Genomic DNA, 24,550 nt, shown 5'->3' on the forward strand with positions numbered 1-24,550 from the left:
ACCTAGATATATATATATATATATATATATATACCATGGTTCTTTTTTTTTCTTAAGTCTCAGGAAAATAGTTAGAATTCTGATATTGAAGTCAGAATCCATCTATCGAATTCTATCTTTTTCTCAAAACTGACATTTTTTCGCAGAATTAAGAAGAAAAACAAAAAAACTTTTTTTACACGGTGGCCCTAGTCCTTTTCTGTACAATCAAGTCACCATAAACATACATAAAATAATATAATATACAGTATAATCTAAAATACAGTGAGATTCTTTGCATAATTCATGCCCCTATTTAAAAACAAAATGCTCTAAATGTCTTCAAAAACAGGCCAGTCAAACAAAGTTGTAACTTTATAATTGAACAATGTGTTTTTTTTTAGTATTTGCAATAAAAAGTGGTATTACAGTAATTTTGTACAATCTTTTTGTATAAGTTTGTTTATCCGAGGCAACAACAAATGGAACAAATCAGAAAGGTTACAGTCGTCTTCTGCAGCTATAATGCCATATAATTACACTCTGCGTCATGCAGTTAAGTGCTACACAAACAATAACATCAACAGAGAACAATTACAAAGCCAATGTAAACTTTACAGAAGGGAAGTACTCATACTGCAGATGTGCTTCGGAGCCCAAAATAAGCAACACAGAAAAACAAAAAGCTAAAAACAACATAAAAGCCTTTTCATTGACACCAAAGAAAACTGAACCTGAAAGGTCATATAAGCACAGCTTACAAAGATAAGAAAAAGTACACAACGTATACAAGTAAAAAAAAAAGAAAAAAAAACTTTAAAAATGTTTTGTACCTTGATGAAGACATATTATAACGTCATTCCATAAATGTGACATTCTGGACCTGAAAACACGTCACTGGCAGGTTATTAAAGCCTTTTGCTTTTAATTATCCAATGTTTATAGCTTTTATTTTGAAAAGTACTTTCAATGCTATCATCAAATATAGTTTTTCTACTTAATAAGCTTAATTACTCCAATTTTACATAACGGACCCTAAAATCTTTAACGTGCATGGCCTTAAAAAAACACTGGCAATGTGAATAGGCAATTTAGCTTTGATCCTTAACTGATTTACAGTTTAGGTATATTTTTATTCCACAAGTCAAAGTACCATTTAATCTCAGTTTTAACTCAAAGACAAATAAAACTTCTTTTTTTTTTTTTAATTTAGCACAAATCAGCTAGCTTTAGACAATCCTTGATGAGCAAAATATTTTCCCCATGTTATCCAGCTGCAATTTACATCAAACTAAGATCACTTAAAGTTGACATTTCTAAACGGAGCCCAGGAACATTACATAATGCCTCTGATGAAGTATAACTCTAATAACGGATTACAGAAGAAGGATTACAGAATATTGCAGATTATCATCAGATACAGGAAAAAAAGGTATTTAAATTACATTTGAAAGCATGACATAAGGTGATATTTAATGGCGTTTAGTCTAGTGATTTTGTGCATGGGTGGATATAGAGGTGGAACCCAGGGGCACAGGACCCCACTGAAAGCTGGTTGTCCCTGACATGCTCATGTCCGGTTGCTGGTAGCCTAACTGTAAACAACTGGGCTTACAAATTGTTACAAACTGTTACAAATTAAACATTACTGACACTTTTACTGATGCAGTAATTATGTCATGTGTAGATAAAACCAGAAACAAACACCACATGGATAAAGCTAGTAATTTTTTATGAAACAAGAATGCAGCAAAAATAAATGAACTGACACCCACCCAGCAGTGTGCCGCCATTTTTCTAATTTTGCGAACAACAAATAATGCATGCTAGCTGATTGAATACTTGGTACTTTTGTTTTTAAACAAACTGCAACCCCTTCATAGCCCTTTGATTGGACAAATCAAAGATCTGCCCATGGTATAGCTGTAAAAAAAATCAGAAAAAGTACATTCTGGTGTTGGCAGAAGCAGGAGCTGGGTTACAAACAACACATCTGACATTATGATCAAAGTTCTGTGATTTAACAAACCATGTCTGACAAAGTGACATAAATCAGAGATGTGTCTCAAACATCCATAGTAGAATTGAGTGTAAACCAGTGCCAACAATAAACAGCTGTCTTATATAAGGGAAGATGTGGAGCAGCTATATTTATGAATGTTAGAACATTTAATATCATTATTTTGTATTATTATTATTTTAACCCATAATAACATTGTAAATCTATTTGAAAATGAAATATATTGTAAACAGTTTTGATAATGATGAAGGCTTATACATTTTACAGACTTGACACTGACGTATATATTCATCTGCAGCAAGACTGATTTTCTCCAGAGCTATCTTTGATGTACAATTATCAGAAACGAACAAATAACATTATAGCTTGCAATCATGAGATAACGTACTATTTTTATGTACCCGTGGAAAAAAAAATTATGGAAATAGCTGTTTAATTTTGTACTTGCTTTCTAAATTGCAGTTTTTATTTAGTATATTTATATTGCATATAGACAAGCGTACTTTGTAAAATGCCTTTGCTCCATTATTTACTTAGTTGTGTCAGTCATAGCTGCAGGTTGTAGAGTGAAAAAGATACATACTGGTTACAAACATATTTCTTGACGTTTAATACAAGGATGCATAAATGCTAAAATAGTACACCTCCACACAATGACACAATTGCACCCTTGGTTTAAGAATGTATTACTCTCGAACTGTCCGTCAGTCACAACGCACACGTTCTTTACGTGGTTGCTGCCATCTAAAAAAATCAGTCTTTGGTAAAAAAAAATCTTCACAAACTTAGTTCATTTTGTATTATTTAAAACACTTACTTCACAACCTGTGGTGGCATAATGGCTGTCTTTTGCTGGGGTGTTTTACTTTCTGGTGTATCCAAGATGCCACCTTTTCCTTTCTTCCTTGGTGGCTTTTTCATAGGCGTCTTCTTTGGTGTAGAATCCAACAGGTCCCCTGTCCTAGAGCCGTTTAAGTCCTGCTTCTCCGGGCTCTTGACTTGAGAGGTCTCAAAGTTGTTGCTGACAGGTGCCACCATCTTCTGGAGGCTGCTTGAAGTGGGTAGAAGAGGCTTGGCAGAACCCTGCTGGCCAAGTCCACTGGAGGGGGTCCTTTTGGCTTTCTGTGGAGGAGTGGGCTTCTCTTGATTGCCCTTGGATAAAGAGAGACCATTGGTCTTTGTCAGTCCTGTTCCCTCATTTCTGTTGATACTTTGAGTTTTTTCCTTGAGCTGAGCGGCAAGCAGAGTGGCTGCTTCAGAGTTCATATGAGGATGGATTACCTTTGGACTCTTGGGAGGCTCCTTAGGGGTCTGCTTTGGAGTTTCAACACTCTTTTTTTCAGGTGACGAACAACGGAAGTTACTTATTTTCTTTAAGGCATTTTGAACAACACCATTGATGTGCACCATGTGATTTGGACTGCTGTGCTCATTCCCAGACATTTTGCCTTGCAGAGGTTTGTGTTTGCTGGGGGAACCATTTGCATCCGTCTCCTTGTTCTTGTCTTTATGCTGGTCTTGACTCTTTTCCTTCATTCTCTGCCTCTCCTCACTCTTAGATGAGCCATCACTGGAGCTTCTGTTTTTCTCTTTTGGTAATGCAAATACTTTAATCCCCCCTTGATGCTCTGACTGTGGAGACCCTGTTGTATTTCCATGTATCCAAGACACTTTGGGTTTAGTAGATGGATCTGGTGGGCGTGGTTTTGGCTTGCCAGGTGAAGCTGGTGGTTTTCCACTGTGCTTGGCCTCTGGTGTAGGGGTGCCATCACGACCTTTGCCATTCTCCTCCTTGGATTGCTTGGAGATGCGGGTGATGCAGGCATAATGGGCTGCGGTCTCAGAGCCGCTGTTGGAACCCTCACTATCAGAGGACTTGAGTAAGGACTGCTCACCGCTTTCTGGCTTGACACTTGTGTCTTTTAGAAAAGTGTATTCCCCTGCATCCTCTTCATTATGATTATTTTCGTCGTCCACCGCAGGGCTGAGAATCTGCTTCTCTTTGCTCTCACTCATAACAGATTCTGTTGATTAATGGCAGTAGAACAGTAAAGGATGCTATTAGTTCAATCAATTAGTTTTACCTAGTCAAAGAATATTTACAATATAGCAAAACAGAGGACTAATGTAAAATAATCTACAATTTCTACAGAACAGTTAGTGTTTTCTCTTTTAATAGTAGCCTTTCACTGATTCCTCAGTAGGTAGAATTGTTCTAGTAGAAAACTAATATTCCATTAACTTTTGTCAGATATTTGTGTTGAAGTCAGTTCAACTCAAAAAGCTATATAAGCATTGTGTCCATACATCACATTTTAAAACCTCTTCATAATGTAATTTGTTGTTGCTGTTTCTTTTTCACTCAGTCCATTGCTTCTAAGTTTATACAACTAAACCAAATCACCATACTGGCACCATTAGTCAATAAATGAATAAAAAAAATCCCTCCATTAAAGACTGATATATGTGTCATGCTTCCAAAATAGAAAGTGGAACCAACAGGTGTTTTTCATCAGTCTTCAAGGAGTTAGGTCATGGCATGAATTTGTAGCATACGCCGACTAGACTGTTCCATTTCCTGTTTAAAGTTGGCTTGTTCTCAAGTAAAATCTGGGCCTACATGGTATATGATTAAAAGTCAACTATATCCATAATGTGATTTTCAGAAAAGCATAAGTCACTGCATGGTTTATCTATAGAAACTGACTTCTTTAGAGACATTTACACACACACACACATGCAGTGTGTACGTGTGTGTTTATCCCTTCTATGCCAATGATGAACCCAGAATTTTGGGTGGGTCATTCTAGATAACCAACTGTTTATATATTTATGTAATGACTGACCTTCATGTGGAACACAGTAAACTGGCCCTTCATCTCCGCTCTCAAAGGAAGAGAAGGACTCCTGGGATGACCACGAGGAGGGGGATGGCTGCTCAGCTGCTGAAGAAGGCGGCTCGATGAAGCTGCAATTGAAGGTGTTCTCTGGGTCATGGTGCGCTACTGAGGACACAAAACAAATGCAGAAGCCAGAAGGTTATTTAGAGGGTTTTACTGCATGCTTTATGATCAACAGTCTATTATTACTCAGACTTTGGGTAGGCTTATTGAAATAACTGGTTTTAATCTTAAGCTTCTTTCACAAAGTGGATATTTTCCCCATAAAGTTGCTCTATTTTTCAAACGGAATAACGTTCAACCATCGAAGTTCACATTCATTACTTTGGTGGGTTAGCAGCTCTTGTGACTAAAATATCCAATAAATTCTATAAAAATAACTTCTCAAACAATAGAAACAAGAGAAAACATGCAGTGCACTGATGTCTAATGTTGCTGAGACATTTGAATTGTTAATGCTTGTAGTTTTTCTGGACTAGAACCAAACAGGGAATGCTTGTCAGGGCCCAAGATGAGGTAGAGATAGGGCAGTCAACTCGGGACCAGAAAACCCCAGATTCAATGCACATCTCGTGGAGTCTCTGAGCAGCACATCCTATCCCCAATTGCTCACTGGGCACCCTCAATAGCTGCCCACTGCACCACCTGGGGGTGGAAAGGTTAAATGCAGAGATCCAATTTTGCCATTGTATGGGAACATACAATAATGGCAACACAAAACACGTTATTGTAAAGTTTAAACTGTTTTGGTGCAAGATAATCAAGTCAGGTGTTATATTGTGTTCAAGAATAGAAGGAGATGGTCATTATTGTTTTGCAGAGTGACAGATCCTGGGGAATGGAGGAAGCAGTTGTATTCACGACCAGGTGCAATGGCAGAGACAGGGGGTGGCAAATGGTGGCTTTGTCCACTATAGATTAATATTTGGCCACCCCAATCATTTGAGGAAATTATTATTGTGTTTGTGTGTGTGTGTGTGTGTGTGTGTGTGTGTGTGTGTGTGTGTATGTATGTATCTATATGCGTTATTTATAATTCTATATATATATATATATACTGTATATATATGTGTGTGTGTGTGTATCCATACGTAGGCCAAATTGTCTCTCTCTCAGCGTCTTACTCTTTTCTTCCCTGCCCCCATCCGACACTGAAGCTTTCTGCTGACCCTTCATTCTCGGGACAGCTGTGGTTTCTGAGGCATACTTGGGGTTTATCTTTCCATCTGGTGTGAACAGTGCAGTTGAGATCAATGCACTAGCCAGTAACTTTGACGTGAACAACCACATCAGACGCCCTTGTTTACATGCCCAATGACACAAAGTTCCCTCCGTTTGTTTAACACTTAGATAAACCCAATGCTGAGGAATTTAAAAGACTACACAACAAGTCAGTGTGTGACCGAATCCTGGCTCCTTAGTTGTTGCTTGACATTTAAAAATGACGACAACAGAACAAACAAACAAAACTATGAGGTACTTTGGTACATTAAAATCTATAAGCTGATGTTTGCAGTTCATGTAACTTATACAAACTGTGATAAATGGAAAAAGTGCATTTGTGGAGAGGACTTAACCTCGTTTTACGTCTAGCTGTCAAAAATTCTCATTACTTAAAATAAAATGTTCTTAGTAAATAAGATTATTTAAGTCTCATCTCATAGTTGCATTCCATAAGTTTTGTTTCTGTCAATAAATTTGTAAAACAAAAAAAAAAATCAGTGTTTACTTTTATGAAATTTTCATGGTTACGATGGACTGTGCACTGGAGAACTTATCAAAAGGACAACTTAACGTGTGGTTCTGTGGGGTTACTGTCAGCCATCTGTTTTATTGACAGTCATCAGAGGGATGTCAGTTTGTTGAACCAACGAAAAATTCTTCTTGAAACATCCAGTTAATGGATAGTCAGTCACACCAAAGTCTATCCCAGAGTGGATTTATGGCATTTAAAACAACTCAAACCTAAATTTTTTTTACAATGGTTTATTCAAATACTGTTTAAAAAACTTACACAACCATCCCTTCTGCATCAGCTGGTCATTTAAACACAAGCCTGGGGTTATTTACACTGAAGACCACATTGGTTGACGGTGTGTTCCAGGCGAAATGTGTTGCAAAGTAGAATGTGTAAAACATGGCTAGCCAAAGTAATAGCAACTGCTTGAAGAACTGTTACTGGTACATTTTTTGTGGTTTGAGGTGACGTAAATGGCTGAAATCTATGAACAGATCTGGTTTGATTAAGTCGAATCCTGAGAACTTCCCTCAGTTTCTCCAAACTAAGACCCCCCCTATTTCTATGGCAGGTAAGAAACTTCTGCTACCAATGTCACATAATCCCCCAAAAATAAACTATTCCTGTAACTTACTGGTGCCACACTGAATCACTTTCTTTCAAAGTAAAGAAATGAGCAATGTGCTCTTCAAGTTTATTTTTGAAATATTACAAAACAGAACATTTTATTAGTAATAATGGCTGCAAGGAAACACAACTCATAGTTTTGAATGTTATAAACAATTTAACATGTATGAAAGGTCTTGTCTATAACAAAACTATATTTGACTACTATTAGGGCTGGACAATAATTCAATATTGATATATATCACAAAATAATTTCATTCAATAACGGTGATATAAGTTGTAAGCACATTTTTGATATTTCGATATACACTGCCTGGCCAAAAAAAAGTTTCCACTTGGATTTAACTAAGCAAATATGTACGAGCCTCCTATTGGATAATTACTGCATGGTTGATGATCTTTCAGCTGCAACAAGTTATTTAACCCCAACTGGTGCAATGAGTTGTTATTTCTTAAACAACCATGTCGAAAGACCCATCGCGTGGTCGTGGAAAAGATGTCAGTCTGTTTGAGAAGAGTCAAATCATTGGCATCAAGCAGAGAAAACATCTAAGGAGATTGCAGAAACTACTAAAATTGGGTTAAGAACTGTCCAACACATTATTAAAACTGGAAGGATAGTGGGGACCCATTGTCTTCGAGGAAGAAATGTGGCCGGAAAAAAAATCCTGAATGATCGTGATCAGTGATCACTTAAATATTTGGTGAAATCAAATGGAAGAAAACAACAGAAGCACTCAGGACTATGTTTAATAGTGAAAGTAGAGCATTTCCACACGCACAATGCAAAGGGAACTCAAGGGATTGGGACTGAACAGCTGTGTAGCCTTAAAAAAAACACTAATCAGTGAGGCTAACCAGAAAAAATAAAAATGTGTCAATTTGCTAGGGAGCATAAAAATTGGACTCTGGAGCAACGGAAGAAGGTCATGTGGTCTGATGAGTCCAGATTGACCTTGTTCCAGAGTGATGGGCGCATCAGCATAAGAAGAGAGTCTGGTGAAGTCATAATGCCTACTGTGCAAGCTTGTGCAGGCAGTGCTGTGATCTGGGGTTGCTGCAGTCGGTACAACAACAGTATGTGCTCAAAGAATGAGATCAGCTGACTACCTGAATATACTGAATGACCAGGTTATTCCATCAATGGATTTTTTTCTTCCCTGATGGCACGGGCGTATTCCAAGATGACAATGACAGGATTCATCAGGCTCGAATTGTGAAAGAGTGTTGCAGGGAGCATGAGACAACATTTCCACACATGGATTGGCCACACAGAGTCCAGACCTTAACCCCATTGAGAATCTTTGGGATGTGTTGGAGAAGGCTTTGCACAGTGGTCACAATCTGCCATCATCAATGCAAGATCTTGGTGAACAATTATTGCAACACTGTATGGAAATAGATCTTGTAACATTGCAGACGCTTATCGAAACAATGCCACAGCGAACGCATGCCATAATCAAAGCTAAACGCGGTCCAATGAAATATTGGTGTGTGACCTTTTTTTTTTTTTGGTGGCGATTTATGTTTTGTTTTTTGGTCAGGCAGTGTACATTACGCTATGATTACAGCATTTAACTGACACATTTCTTTTTCTGCTCGGGTTGAAGCGGTGCTTCAGTTTAAACTCAAACTGAAAAAGCCACAACACAACAATGTAAGTGCGTGGCGACGTACACCACAGCTCAAGAAGTCAGCGGTAGCAGGCTAGGCTAATCTCCAACCCGCGGTAAGTTTACTCTTCAAAATGAGTGCCCATGGCCGTCAGAATGTGACTGAACAAGCTTTCTCAAGTGAAGAGAAAGCAGATGACATAAACGATAAGAGAGGAAAGACTAATTTGGCGATGTAGACGTGGTTCAGCTACCTAAGATCAGTGTGCTGCAAAATGTGACGGAGAGTTCTTCCAACTAGCGGTGGGAACACATAGAACCTGTTCCACAATCTGTAGAGTTTCCACTCGATGGAATCTGCTGAGAGTCAGAAGTTGAAGCACAATAAAAGTCTGAGCCAACATGTCCCTGAAACAACAGCCCCAGATGTATCAAAAGAGAAACCCATGCATGTTGTTTAAAGTTCAAACTATTAATATTGACAAAGTTGAGAGTTTTATGTTGATTTGATGGTGATTTCAAATTTATTTGAAGGCTAAATACAAATAAAAGGTGAACATTAATTTATTTGTACAGTTTGTACAGTTTTTCTGAGGCTTTTATATTGTTTATATCGATAACAGAATTATATCGTTATCGACCTAAATTGAGAAATATATCGTGATAAAAGTTTTGACCACATCGTCCAGCCCTAACTACTATATACATTGTTGAACAGTAGATTGCTCACAGTGTCAACCTCTGCAAAAGGAATCAGCCAAAAGAAACATAGAATGGTACATATTTTATCAAATACAAAATAGTTTATTAGCCAGACGTGTAAACTTGATGCCTCAGTGTATTGCATGGAAATACAAAGGGATACAAAATAATAATATGCTAATACCTTAATGAATATGAGGGCATGTGGTATGTTTTTATTTCTGTTTGTGTGTGGCCTTCATTCAGCAGCAGACCAATGGAAAAACTTTGATTTAGGAATGTGGAACAGCTAACCTATGCAAAGTTATCAGTCAGTGCTAATCAACAACAATAAAACACATGACACTTTTTTTACACGCACAGTTGTAACGTTACATGCATGTGGTAATGCATTACATGCACGCAATGTTGAAGAACAACTGCCCTTGAAAGCTACTTCCTCCAGACTGTGGGTTTAGTGGGGCAGATTGCACTGCAGACTCGACGCCACTGTGATCCCTCGCTGTGAGAAAGCCTACACACAACAGGGCATTATTGACTGGGCACAGCTGCAGAGACCAATGCCTCAGTTGCTCTGCGGGTCTGTAGTAGAAAACGGTCTGAGAGGTAAAGGGCAGCAAGAAAACTCCTACAGATACCTGATGGAGCTTTGGAAACTTGGAAACTGATAAAACGTACCAGTAGTACAAGAATAAATAAGTTATGGCCTATGCAGAGTCTAAAACAAACATTGCACTGAGTGACATCACAGCCTAGAGATCAAGAACCAGTTCCTATTAAGTTGTCACTTTTAAAATATTAAGCTATTAAAACTTAATCTACCGTCCTCCTTTTAAAACGATGCATTCACATTTGACTTTTGAGTGTGAGAACATTTTTTTTTCCACTCCATTACGTAGCTCACAGCTTCATTCTGAGTGCTGCTGAGAAAACATTTGCAAACTCAAGCCAACTTCTCTTGGGTAAATAAAGATGAAAAAAACAGATGGTGCTGCTCATAGCACCGATTCACAAGGAACCATTTAGACACAGAGGATGCAAGGAATGCTGGACAGCCATGAATATGCGGGGCGTGGAGTAAATACACTTAAACCGGAATGCTAAACTTCAAGCAAACAGCCTTGGTTTGGCCAAGTGGGGAAAAAGTGACAATAGTTTGCCTGGATTGCATCTGGAACCAACGGGAGTAAACAAATTCTGCTGACCCATTTTCATCCTTCAGTTTCGGTTTGCCACCTTTATTGACGCTGACCCTGGTGTGAATAAATCACAGCTCTGACACTAGCTGAAGTAAATTTGACCACTTCCTGTTTCCAGCCCCATTGGGCCCCTCTGGAATGCATGTGTTCAGGACCGTTGAGCTCCTGACATAGTTAGTTTCTGAATGCTGCCAGATCATGCTACTGTGGGCAGCCCAAAAGAAAACATGCAAAAATTTGGACTAGAAAGATGAGAGCAGACAGAAAAGTTTTGCAATGAGTTAAACTTTGGTTTGCAACTAAGTTTGACTAATAGTCTTGTTGCATACGGCTAAGGAAAAGCCATAAACATGGTATTTATTTTGGCAGTGAAGAACATCACTTTAATATTTTGCACAAGGTTGACAAGAGCTATATTCAAGTGATGATTTATCTGACATAAGACGCATATTATGTATGGCTCAAAACATAAGGTGGAAAAAGGAAAAATCACTCATTCAGTTGTCAAATAAAACATAAGTACTGACGTTCAGTAACTTCTTTCACAACAATAAACATAAAGCTTTTTTTTTTTTTATATTCACATGCATTGTAATTTGCAGTACTCAAGCAAAAAGAAATATGATTTGGCTCTGTGTCACTGGATAGTCAGTTAATCTTTAGGAATTAAAAATGTTAGAAAGGATTGAACATTTTACAGAGAAAAGACGCCACGAGGTCGACTAATGCAACATATAAATCTTTGCTTTTGAGAAGCATTCGGAAGGACTGGTTAATGGTTTTGTTGCTTAGTTATTAATAAACTTTAGGTTTTTCTGTCAGTGGAACATTTCCCATTGTCACAACAAATCACATTATCTCTGATATAGCGTAGCAAATCCAGACATTTTCATCTATCCATCCATCCATTATCTTTACCCGCTTATTCCATTTTGGGTCACGGGGGTCGCTGGTGCCCATGTCCAGCAATCACTGTGCGAGGGGAGGGGTACACCCTGGACGGGTCGCAAGTCCATCACAGGGACACATAGAGACAAACAACCATTCACTCTCTCACTCACACCTAGGGACAATTTAGAGTTACCCATCAGCCTAACATGCATGTTTTTGGTCTGTGGGAGGAAACTGGGGCACTCGGAGAAAACCCACGCATGCACGGAGAGAACATACAAACTCCACCCAGAAAGGCCCCTGTACCGGGGTTTAAACCAAGGACCTGCTCGCTGAGAGGCAGCAGCTCTACCAGTTGCGCCACCGTGCTGCCAGACATTTTCATAGTTAGTATAATTCTATGTAAAAATAAGAAGACCGTCTTCAAAATTTAGAAAATGTGCATAAATAATGTACAAATTCATTATAATGTTCAATATTTATGCAGCAGTTTGCAATCCATTTTTTTTTTTTTTTTTGCCATTTCATGTCAGAGCTACTGTTCATTGTTACAATTTTGGTAAAGAATGCAAGATGGGCTCATGTAAAAATCCAGCATTTAAATCCAGCAGTGAAAGTCTATTCTAAAAATATTTCTGAATACTGAGCAAGTAGAACAAACAAACACGGCAAACTGTTGCAGTGAGGTTTTAAAGATCAGCCTATCATTTCTGTTTACAATAAAAAATAAAAAAAAGTGTCTGCGGTCGCAGACAGATCTGTCACACGCCACGAGACCTCCGCACGGAGCGGCAGCGTTTACCCAAACAGTGCAGCCTTTGATAGAGTGTCACTCACCAGATGCCCCCCCAACAACCACTTGCCATCATTTAATAACACGCCCTCCTTTTTAGCAGAGAAAAAAAGTTGAAGGAGGAAAAAAATGATGGAAAAAGGGAAAGAAAATGAGGAGAAAAGTTTAGGGTTGTAATAATATGAACACATGGATTTCAAAAGTGCCAAGAATAATAAGGGGGTCTAAAACCAGTGCATTCCTTTCAAATGAAACCCCGTTCTCGCCTGGCAGCCATCGTACCCTTTTCAACCCTATTCATCTTCTACACAGCAGACAAACGTAGCGCCGAGGGAAAATGCTCACACTGACGGACATTTATTGCTGCCATTGTCTGTGCAAAGCTGGAAACATTTAAATGTTACAAAAACCTACAAATTATTCAACTTCTACATTGTAAAATCACACAAAACGTGAAATATAGCCTCTGGCAGTGATGCGGAGAGATGTGAGAGAAGTTTAGGGGCTTACCGACTACTTTGGGCAGTTTCTGTCGCCTCAGTGGAATACGGGGAAGTTTGGTGCTGATTCTGCTGAATCGTCCACACAAAATCCGCTTGGCTTTTTTGTTGCTGGTGGAATTGTCTTGGTTAGCACTGCAAAGGGGATGATGGCATGGAAATCCAAAATGAATCATTCAAAAGAGGCATTTAAGACCTGGCTGTCTGCCTCCATAGAGCCCCCAAAAGAGGACTCGCATTCTGCCACAACCACACAGTCAGGTCAGTGTGCAAAAGAAATGCTTAGATTAAAATCATTTATTCATTCAGTGATATAAATATATTTTTTTCTCCTTATGATTCTTGTCTTTCACTCACTTGTGCTTGTCTTTGAGTTGGCAGAGGCAGCAGCAGCACAGCAGTGAAAGAAAGACAATCAGTAAAAAGGAGACCAACGAGCCAGCTGCGATCACACCCATCCGCTGGTTGGGCTCTGAAAGATAAAATGCAGGCAATACTGGGTGCGCCACATGTGTGCAGGGTATGCCATTTTCAAAATAAATTAATTAATTAAGGTTTCTTGTTATCCTGGCTAACTGTAAAAACTGTAGCAATTAGTGGTTTTAGATGGATTAGAAATAAAACTGCATTCAGATGATCAGAAGATTGGGATTAAGTCAAAGTGAAGCTTTTATTTTTTTGAAAACGGGGCATAAAACACTTTTTATTTTTTTTCAAAAAGTTTCCTCCTTTCAGCCCCTTTTTATTAAATGCCCATCATCATAAATCCTCAATGATTTATTAACACCCCTCCCGTTTCCAAGTGGGATACACCCCAAATGTAATAAAATACAGTGTTGCATAACTATAGAGTATTTTTGTGCTTGCAAGGACAGATGAGAATGAAAAAATGTGGAGAATAGATTTCGGTCAGGGGTATCGTGTAAATATTAGGTGTGTTACGTTTTAATTGTTGATTTTGAAAAGGGGGTGATGCAAGAGTGACAAGGTCCTGTGATATCACTAACCAACCTGCCACCATTTATCATGTCTGCTGGCCAGTATCCCAGCCGTTTCCGTGTGCTTTTAGCTACAGCTCCTGCTAAACCATTGACATATTTTTTCTTTACTCCACCTACATTTTAGTTTTTTCTTTTTCTTTCCATTTCTCTATCCCCCTTTTCATTTCTTCTTCCTTCCTTCCTTCATTTCCCTCTGCTCAGGCTGGACAGGAATAGAGCCAACAATCACAGCCATAAAAAGGACACCGGTTTTGGTCTGGAAATGCTGTCAGGGCCCCTAAGTCTCCCACTAGACACATTGACCTGAATAGTTGTATTTGTTGCTACTTGGTTTGTACAGCCAGCTGTTATTCAATTAATACACAATGACAACTGCTGTCGTGTACGACAAACCCTCTGAGTTATTTTAGTTTCTGCAGCATGGAGAGCTACGTACAAATCCCTCTCAGGAAGAACGTGATAAAAGCAGCTTTCCATTATAAACTGATCACAAAGTCTAAGGTCGCTTATAAGAAAGGTCTTTCTTACGGAGATGGCATGCACCAGACACCGGATCGCAGTTCTTGGTATAGCAGGGGCAGGTTTGGTTGCAGTTGACTCCATACTGGCCAGGCTGACAGGTCATATTGCAGCTTAAGTAGGAAAGAGAGACAAAGGCAACATGTGTTTAATGTATTGCAGGTGGCACATGTGTGAAATGGAACAAAGAAAGCAAATGTGCGAGTAAAGTCTTTGTTCTTGTTTTCTGTGATGAGATTGTCAAGAAAGTGTTGAGTCCTCAAGCTGTAAAAGTATTTCTTTGGTTTCTAAGATTTGTAGGAGTGTGACAAACGGAATATGAAAGCATTTGATCCTTTTTTATTGGATACTGTTAATCTGACAAGGGGATAAAGATGCTTTTTTCAAATTTTTCTTGTGACTTACTAGGGGCCATAAAAGCCTGGGTCACAAAGGCATTCTCCGGTGACAACATGGCAGATGCCATTAAAACAGTGACTACAGTTGTTTTCACAGTTCTCGCCATACGTGCCATTGGGACAGCGCACCTCACACCTGCCACATATAGAAAGAAGTCTCTAGTTAAAAGTCATGATTGAAGGTAATTTAAAAATAGAAAGGCAGTATGAGCATTCAAAAATTACTATGGGGTCTAACGTTGAATCATTCTTTTGATCAAAACATATTCAGTAGTTGTTTTTTTTTACCTGTCCCCAATCCAGCCAGGATTACAGTGAGAACATTTTCCCTGGATGGGGTCACAGTGGTGACCGTCCTTGCAGGCAGGACACACTTCCTGGCAGTTTTCACCAAAGAAGCCTTTGGAGCAAAGCTGATCGCACCGTGTCCCGTTCCAGCCTCTTTCGCAGGTGATGCAGCGTCCCTCTGTCACCTTGCAGGGCTGCTGGCCTTTGCAATGCCCACACCTAAAGCCCCCGAAGAGCAAAGAGGAAAAGCTATGATGTATATTGTCCACAAAACAATTGTTTTCTTATCTTCATTTTAAGGATTACAACGTATGCCAAACTGGTGATCATTTATTGTAAGGAGTGACATCCAACGCTGAACTGTTTGCGCAGTCTTTTGGGGAATTATTTTTGTGGTACAGATTGTAAACACTCAGGATAAATTTCTTCCACATGTTGGTGGATGATTATGGGATAATATGAAGACCGGCTATTATATCTTACCCTGTTTTGCTACAATGAGTAACGTGTTTAGAAGCTGTATCAGCTGCAGCACATAGCCAAATCACAAAAGCACTTAGCATAGTTCAGACAAGGAAAATGACCAACGAGCATCTGTAAAACGGCACGCTTCCCATTTCTTGGACAAGGTAAAATTGCGGTCTGACTTTTGTTTTTCTCCTCACCTGTTTCTGCAGTTTTGACCATAGAACCCAGCAGGACATGGTTCCCTGCAGAATTTCCCACGATAACCAGGAGTGCAGGTACATGATCCATCAGCCTGGTTGCACTTGCCATGGACACACTGGCAGTATCTTTCACACCGTGGACCCCACAGCTTCTCCCGACACTGGCACCGTCCCATGTACTGGTCGCAGGGCGAGTTGTTGCAGTTACACTGGGCAGCACAGTTCCTCCCCGTCCATCCAGGATGGCACAGACATCGGCCTGTGTTCACATCGCACATGGAGTTGACGCTGCAGTAGCAGTTGTTGTTGCACTGTGGACCCCAGACTCCAGGGTGGCATGCACACTTTCCTGTTTCCTGGTCACACTTGCCCTTTTGACATAGGCAAGGCTTCTCGCAGTGAGATCCCCAGCGATTGTGGTTGCAGGTACACTTCCCAGTCAAATCATCACACTGGCCATTAGGATAACAGTTACATTTCCCCTTGCAGTCAGGTCCCCAGAACTGGGCAGGGCACTCTGTCAAAACACAAAGTAATCAGGACTCTGTGAAACAATCTATAGTGACTTAAGAAGTGTGCTAATACTTTCAACTAGCACAACCACTTCTAAAATAATAATGCTTACACACCTATGCCAATTAAATCAAAGTGCACTGAGTCAGAATTACATTAAAAGAAGCCCAAAATATCAATTTAAACAGCATGTATTAACTTGTTGACCACCAGGTGGAATTAGCTGAGTCCACCTAAATTCGTTATTGCACCAGTTTTATTGCTCTGACCGAAAGAGTGAGCTTTTTAAACATTAAAACAAAGTTATGTGCCTGAAGTAACAAAAATGAAAAGGTCCAGTTTTGTGCAGACTTACATTTAAAAGGCTTGACATAAATAAAACATTCATTTGTTAACCTTTATTTAACCAAGGTCCTTCTAGGTGTGAGGTAACAGTGCTAACCATTACATCGGCGTCCTGCCCTCGTGGCACTATCAGCTACAATCCATTTCTGTTCCTAAAAAAATGAGTTTTGAGGAGTTTTTAATTTGTTTTTGTTTTGTTTTGTTTTAACAGCGTGTTAATCATGGTTTTCCCTACAGTTGTGCATTTGGCAAGTTTCATACTGTTTGTAATTTATTATTTGACGTGGTAGCTTGCAGTCGGCTCAGGAAAGTGGCTAAAGGCTAGAAGGGTGCAGGTTTGCCTCTGGCCAGGGGCCCTTCTTTGTGATGTTTGCATGTTCTCCTCTTGTGAGGGTTCTTTGGGGATACCCCACTTCCAAGAACCATAAGCATGCAAAGACCCTAACCCTGACCCTAATGCCGAAACCTTCCCTATAGTGTGGATGAGAATGTGAAAACTTTCCTGTCTTGTTTGCCTCTCAGGACCTGCCCAAGCTGTACCCTGTTTTTTTTACAGGAGTCTACAGGATTACCTGCATCCCTGCTACTCTGCACAGAAAGTGGGTAATGATGATGGACGGACGGACGGATGGATGGATGGATGGATGCTTACATTTTCTAATTGGTTGGTTACTCGTTAGTTAAATGCCTCAGAAGTTACAGCAGAAGTTCATGCCATTCCCTCCATTGTAAAATATTTTAACCTGGTTTCCTGGACCAAACACTTCTACACCCTTGATCTTATGGAGTCTCAGATTAACCATTTCAACTTTACTGGTCTCAAAACACCACCCGTAAACACACGCAAAATCACCTAATTGTAAAAAAGTGGATAAAGTAAAACCTTACTTGTGTCACAGCTGGCTCCAAAGTATCCATGACGGCAACGACATTCATTCGGCCTGACACACACCTCATTTTCATTGCAGGTGAAGTTGCCTTCACATAAAGCTGAGGTGAAACAAAATGGGCCAAATGAATGCACAATGAACCGTTTGACATGTTTGGATGAATGATAGCACTACTGCACATACCTGTCAGACATTCATCCCCTAGCTGCTTCCATCCACTGCAACAAACCGATCCTGGCGACCTGGAAACGTTTGTGTGGTACAAAATAAGAACAGAATGACAAATAAAAAAATAAATAAAAAAATGCACTGAAGAGGCAACGTCCACTCCTAGTTTGTTAATGCTAACCCACAAACAACTGTACATGATGCAAATGTTTGGGACATTGTCGTGCAATGACCTCATTGCGGGTAATTCCATGTCTGTGTAAGATAAATGCTCTCTAAAGGGCTTAACCTCTGAATCTGTGCAGTTAATCATGTTATCCGGCTCCTCAGCCTTTGGGGAAGGAGCAAGAATACTTAATGGCAATATTTTGCAGACAGTTTGAGGCCTGACAGGAAAGAACGGATGTGTCTCCTCTTCCTCTCATGCCTGCGACCTCTTTAGGCCCCTGCAACACGTCAGCTTCCTCTAAATTCTTTGAAGATGGTGGCTCCTTTCAAGCGAGCAGGACTGTGTTTTATCCTGCCAAAACAGCCACGTGTCTAACACTGTAGATCTAATCTCTGGTTTTTGACTCATCATGATAAAAGGATGATTTTTATTTTTGTTTTTACTGTGATTATTACATTTTTCAGGAGTTTTATTCTAAAAATTAGTGATCTTTTTGTAAAAATAGAATCAGAATATGCTTAAAGTTAATTTGGAATTATAAAAGCATACATTTTGTTTAGTCCTATGAGCCTTTACATCATTGTGTAATCACTTTTAATAACTTTCACAACTTGTTTTCTGAAACGTCACAGGATTTAGCCTCGGTTTAAAAAGCATAAAAGTGCTGAAAAGCAACATCGCAGCCACGTTAGACTGTATTATCATCGTAATGCAGCAGCTGATTGTGTAATGTGAGGACACGATGGAAATGCTGACAAGTGATGATAAAATCTGAACTACTTCCTTTAATTCAAACAACTCAATGGCGAAGAAATAAAACTGTTACAGAAAGGCAAGCGAATGGCGAGTACTGAATAAACAAGAAGTTTAACAGTTTGGGCTTTAAAGAGCAGGTTCTCTGATGACTTTTGATCTGAATGTGCAGGAAATCGACCTTTTCACATAAACTAATGCACATGTGCAATATCAGCACGACACCCCAAACACATTCATAGCTATTCTGGTAAACAAGGTCAGTGTTCAGCTTTTTGGTTCTTCACATCTGCTTTTTTACTGACATTTATATAGATACATTAATTTAACTGGGTTTTTTTTTCCTGTTGCGATAGCTAAATGTTCCCAATATGTATCCGAATGACTGCAGAGCACAGCTTAAACTTAGCATGAACACAGTTTTTAGACTATTTCAATGAACCAAAAGTAGGCATGAATACAGTAGACCATAATGCATTGCAAAATACTGACTTAAAACATTAGTCACCGTAAAAAAAGTTAACTGGAGTGTTTGACTTACAAATAATGCATGTTCTATTTGGTTTGTTATGACACAAGCACAAACAGCACATTTATTAAAAATCATTGATTAATTTGCTTAAACAGCACATTACAGGAGAAAACTGACGAACTAAACTAAACAAGGAAAGAAACATCTTTAAATAAACAGTGTGGTGTGAATGCTGAGAGCTGAATTACTGCTGAAATATGCTTAAGAAGCTAAAAACACAGTTATTTAAATATTAAAAAAACAGCAGAACACTAAAAACTAACAGAAGTAGTGAAAGGCTGGGAACAGAGTAGCAAAGCTCTAGCCACTGAACATGTTGAGTGTAAAAGAGTAGCTAAAAGCCAAATGTAGCTAAAGGCCTATCCTAAACTCAGCAAGATGGTATTAGAAGCAAAGTTGCAAAAAGCTAGCTACAAGCTAAACATAGCAAGACAGTAGCTAAAAGCTAAAAGGTTAGCGAAAACTAGCAGAAAAGTTAATGTAGCAAAAGACGAGGTAAAATGTAAAATTTCAGCTGGAATGCTCAGTCAACTTTCCTGTCACACAACAACTCAGACATTTACAGGCAGTTTCATGACATGCTTTATTTTTAAAATTTTACTAAATTTCTACGGCTATCTAAATTTAATATCCTTCTTTAAAAAGGGTAAACAACATTATTGGTATCAAACTGTGCCACAAAGGCTCGCAGGACATGAGATGCTGTTTAGAGTCCAAAGCAGCGCCCACTAGAGGTGAAAACACTGCTCCAGATGTGAGGTGAACATCTGCAGAACTGCTTTCTTCAATGGGCCCCTCCTCCTGTGGCCTCAGCAGACAGAGTCCGCGTTATTTGTAAAAATAGGTCAACCTGAACATTATGAAAACTGTGTCCATAATGACATAAAAACGCTTCTTTTTCTATGCGTTTTCATTGTTTTTGAGTTAACAAGGCAAAGGTAAAGTTTTAAAGCACATATTTTCGTCAAGCATGTAGGACAATTCAACTTTTAATATGAAATGAGCCATTTATTTATTTATTTTTCATTAAATGGTTGACTTTGTCTGAACATCACATTGTCAGAACTTGCGCAGAAAGTTTGGACTGAACAGTTTGTGGTTCTTACCCCGGCGCTTTGCACACATTCCTGCCTTTCGGGTTGAGTTCTTGGCTGAAAACGCAGAGAAAGAAGAGACAAACCACCACAGGAACCGCGAACGAGTTCTTTACTTCCATTGTAAAAGCAGCAGCATCCTTTAAACGCAGCTTTTATTCCGCATTTTCCTCCGTCAAAACTTTTAAAGAGGACGTTTCTCCGTTTTTATTCCACTCGTGCGCATGGTCCAGATGGATGATGAACTTTACGAAAGAACTTTTCAGACTCCTTTTAGTTATTGTTGCTGGGTTTTGGCACCTGTAAAACCACTGTAAAACCTCGGTGGTTAAAGCTGAACCAGCAGCTGGTCTTGGAGTCCACACTTCCACATCGGTCAGTTTTCTGCCTCTGCTGCGCCATCCAAGAGAAAAACCTCTCCAAATGTCTCCCCCTGCGCGTCTGGAAATGCGGAAATCGTTAGAAAACTTTATCAGACAGTCATAAAGATGATGAAGATGATGGCACCGTTTATTCTTCTGTGGAGACGCGCGGCTCCTCTCGTGCGCGCTCAGGAGCAGCTGAAGGGAAATTCCTGATTTGTTACTCTATCTTTGGCTTTGTGCGCCATGCCTCCACCAAATTTACATACAAGGCTTTATGGGTAACTTGGGGGCAACATGGGCTGCTTTAAGCCTGAATAAAAGCACGACCTAAAGAACTCGAGTTTTTTTTTTGTTAAAAGACATGATTATGAGAAAAGTACTTTAATAAGATGGAAAATGTACTTCGTTTCAGTGAAAATGTTCACAATTGTTACAAACAAATCAGTAAACACAATACTTTGCATAATTGTATTTGTGATTTATTTTCAAATAGCACATTGGGATTTATAAAGCAGTAATCTACTTTTTAAAAAAAGTCTAAGACTTTTGTGGATGAATGGAAAGTGTGTGCGCGCATGCCACTGTGTTGTTCATGGACATATGAGACAATAGCTCCCCCCTCTGTTAAAAGGATGCACCCTAACATCTGGCTCCATGCCTCTTCCAGTAAACACAACCAGCTCAACTGTATCCAGGGTTGGCACACATATTCTTTTTTTTTTTTTTTTTTAGTTATTGCAAGAAAATATTCTGAATGCATTGACTCCTTATATAAATATTTCTAAATCTACGTACAATAAAAAAAGCAAAAATTCTTATGTTTAATTGTTAATTGATTCCACTGTGCTGAAATGTTAGAACAAAAACTGGTTCATTTGGTCCAGCTGAATGCTGTGTTGTTTAATTGTCATATGCAGGTTGGCACAAGGTCAGCAGTGCAATGAAATGTTTAGGATGAGAAAAACCGATTTGACTCGCTAAGAACAAAAAAACAAACAAGAAATATTAAAGCATGCAATAAGGGTACAAAATAAAATACAAAAAAGTGGGAAAAAATGCATTTACAAGGTCCAAAAGAGACAGTAAACAACAACATGGTAGAATATAATAGTGCAAGTAGGATTAATTTGTATGAATTAGTATTTCACATGTGGTAATATAAGCTTAAATGCACATGATATACTGAATATTGCACATAACTAACACATACTACACAGGTTGTATGACAGGTTATTGTAGTAACATTGACATTAATTGAATTATGATGGTAAGGTAGTGACATACTCTATAGGTGTATGTGACATATATATGGCATATATGACATGAGATATAGCTGCCCACTGCTCCACCTGGGTGTATCCCAGGTGTGGTGGGTTAAATGCAAAGAACCAATTTCGCCATTGTTTGGGAACATGCAATGATGACAACACAAAGCACTTTATTTATTTTATAAGTGTGCAAGCCTATTATTTAAAAAAAAAACTATTTTGTACTTTTATTCTTCTGATGTTCATGTAAATTTTATAGCAGGTTTGAGCAATTGTAATATTTCATAACATGTTAAAATACTAAACATGTTACATGAAAGACAAATGTGTACGTAAACATTAAATATGATGCAAACAAAAGACCCACATGTTTAGTTATTAAAGCCCTTAGTCACTCAATACAATAATAAAACTACACTATATTATACTATACTATATTGTAAAACTACAGAGTGCTATCTGGAAGTTATCCCTTCAAAAAAACAAACAAACAAAAAAACTTTATTAAATTTTGCCAAGTTATGTAAAGTTTCATCTAACCTGTTTATTTTTGGGAGAGCGGCCGTGACGTCACAAGCTCTCCACCAATCAGGTGCTTCGAGTTTAGTTTAACATCCTGTTTCTGTTTACACTGTCGCGCGCAGGCAGCATGTTTAGCTAACTTTGCCCTCCCTGACATTTACCTTCTCCCTGCCGGATGTTGTGGGTCAGAACCGCCTCAGCCCTCCCACGGGCCGCTGCAGAGAAGCGGTTACTGTCCGACCTCGGGCTCCGCTCCACCGTCACCTCGGGCTCCGAGCAGCGGGCGGAGTCTGGAAGAAGCCGCGGCGGCGCTCTGCGAGCCTCAGCTCGGTTCCAAGCTCCCCGGAAGCCCGGGAGGACGGAGCGTGTCCCACCTGCCTCCGCTGTTAATGACATCTCCGTTGACTTGGACCGGACCAGAGAGGCCTTTAAAAGCAAAGACTCGTTAGAGCTGCTCAGAAGTTTGGTGGTTTTCAAACTTTGTTCCTATGACTTCCTGGTTGATAACAACGCGGAGGTAATGAAGTGCTATTAGATTCAACATCTGACTACATATTTGAGTTGAAAATTAAAAATCTGTATGGTTATGAGTACAGTTATTATCCTTAATAGTACAATTTATACACTTTTAGTTGCCTGTACTCAGCGTGCTGTGTCATCTTTGTTTATACCCAAATCTTCTTCTTCTTTCGGCTTTTCCCTCTTCAGGGGTCGCCACAGCGAGTCATCCTCCTCCATCTCTGTCCTCTGCATCCTCTGTCCTCACTCCAACTACCTCCATGTCCTCTCTAACTGCATCCATTTATCTCCTCTTTGTCTTTTTCCTGGCAGCTGCATTTCTAACATCCTTCTACCAGTATACCCACTCCTCTGGACATGTCCAAACCATCTCAGTGTGTCCTCTCTAACTTTATGTCCCAGTTGTTCAACCTGTGCTGTACCTCTCATGATCTCATTCCTAATCTTATCCCCTCTTGTCACTCCCAAGGAGAACCTCATCTTCATTTCTACTTCCAGTTCTGTCTCCTGTCTTTTTGTCCATGTGTCTGTCTCCAGACCATACATTATAGCTGGTCTCACCACTGTCTTGTAAACTTTTCCTTTGACTTTTGCTGACACCCTTTAGTCACAAATCACTCCTGAAACTTTTCGCCATCCACCCCATCCTGCCTGGACTCTCTTTTTTTTTTTACCTCTTTACTACACTCCCCATTTTCTTGGACTTCAAGTGCTTAAATAATGCTGAAATGTATTTTCTGCATTTGATGCATCACACATGTTGGATACACAAAAGTGGAGCACTGGGCAGGAGCAGTTCAGGAATATGTGTCTTGCTTAAGGACACCTCAACATATGGACATTGCAGGGAATCAAACAGTAGCTCTTTGACACCGTGTCAGCTGTCCCGCCACCTTTTAATAAGGTTCATTTTGAGTTGAGAGTTTGGGACCAGTGATACAAAGGTGCAGCAGTGGGGTTCAAACCCACGCCTCCGCAGAGACTGGAGCCTAAATCCAATGTGTAGACCACTCGGCCGCATAATTCTATTATGAAAAAACTAAACTTATTACCAATGTTCAAACCCCAGACTGGGGCCTCAATATAATCCAGTGTTTGCAGTTGATGGTTTGAACCCACACTCCTGTGTAACCACTTGAAGTAACCCACATCTCAAGTTACAATTTGTTTTTTCTAACCTTGCATGTCAACTCCAAGCAGACCGTTTCATAACCTCAACCAAATGCGAAACGTGGTTTCTAAATCTGCATGGCAAGCATATGGCTTGTACTTTTTTAACAATTAAATTGTTAGAAAATTGGACAATGATTCGAAAACCACATGGCAAGACCAAATATTAAACATTGCCTATGCAGACATTTGACATTTCTGACTACCAGTGACTCAAATGGCTCATTCTTTAAACCAGTTGTTGTCTTTAATACAAATCAACATTGGAGTAAAGGTTTTAAATGCCCTTTTTTCTTTTTAGAGATGCACGATATTATCGGCATGGTATCGGTATCGGCCGATATTAGCAATAAAGTAAAATATCGGATATCGACCATTCAATCTAAATAACTCACCAATATAAAAG

At 39.3% G+C, this 24,550-nt stretch overlaps 2 protein-coding genes across 2 annotated transcripts in view; one reads left to right on the top strand and one right to left on the bottom strand.

The window, feature by feature from the left end:
• Positions 1 to 2,704: 2,704 nt before the first annotated feature.
• On the bottom strand, positions 2,705 to 20,910 carry scarf2 (scavenger receptor class F, member 2). The gene is made up of 13 exons (XM_037680024.1): positions 20,887 to 20,910; positions 20,641 to 20,741; positions 20,313 to 20,357; positions 17,768 to 17,826; positions 17,583 to 17,684; positions 15,834 to 16,353; positions 15,169 to 15,387; positions 14,888 to 15,016; positions 14,492 to 14,595; positions 13,320 to 13,434; positions 12,973 to 13,097; positions 4,846 to 5,004; positions 2,705 to 4,023 (listed from the first exon to the last, which is right to left on the bottom strand). The coding sequence occupies exons 1-13, from the start codon at positions 20,908 to 20,910 to the stop codon at positions 2,813 to 2,815; spliced, it is 2,913 nt and encodes a 970-aa protein (XP_037535952.1). The 3' UTR covers positions 2,705 to 2,812.
• Positions 20,911 to 22,630: 1,720 nt separating this feature from the next.
• The window catches only part of prodhb (proline dehydrogenase (oxidase) 1b), a 20,175-nt gene continuing 18,255 nt past the window's right edge, over positions 22,631 to 24,550 (top strand). The window contains exon 1 of the mRNA XM_037680227.1: positions 22,631 to 22,972. Within this exon, the coding sequence (XP_037536155.1) occupies positions 22,631 to 22,972 (342 nt within the window). The remainder of the gene's footprint in view (positions 22,973 to 24,550) is intronic.

Source organism: Nematolebias whitei, chromosome 8, assembly GCF_014905685.2.
Source record: "Nematolebias whitei isolate Nwh7 chromosome 8, NemWhi1, whole genome shotgun sequence".
Lineage (NCBI taxonomy): Eukaryota > Metazoa > Chordata > Actinopteri > Cyprinodontiformes > Rivulidae > Nematolebias > Nematolebias whitei.

Coding starts and splice junctions, on each gene's coding strand:
- scarf2 (XM_037680024.1), bottom strand. CDS start 20,910: ATGGCGCACAAAGCCAAAGATAGA. Junction 20,358..20,640: donor GACTCCAAGACCAGCTGCTG/GTTCAGCTTTAA, acceptor CTGCGTTTTCAG/CCAAGAACTCAACCCGAAAG. Junction 13,435..14,491: donor GTCTGGTGCATGCCATCTCC/GTAAGAAAGACC, acceptor TTTATCTTTCAG/AGCCCAACCAGCGGATGGGT.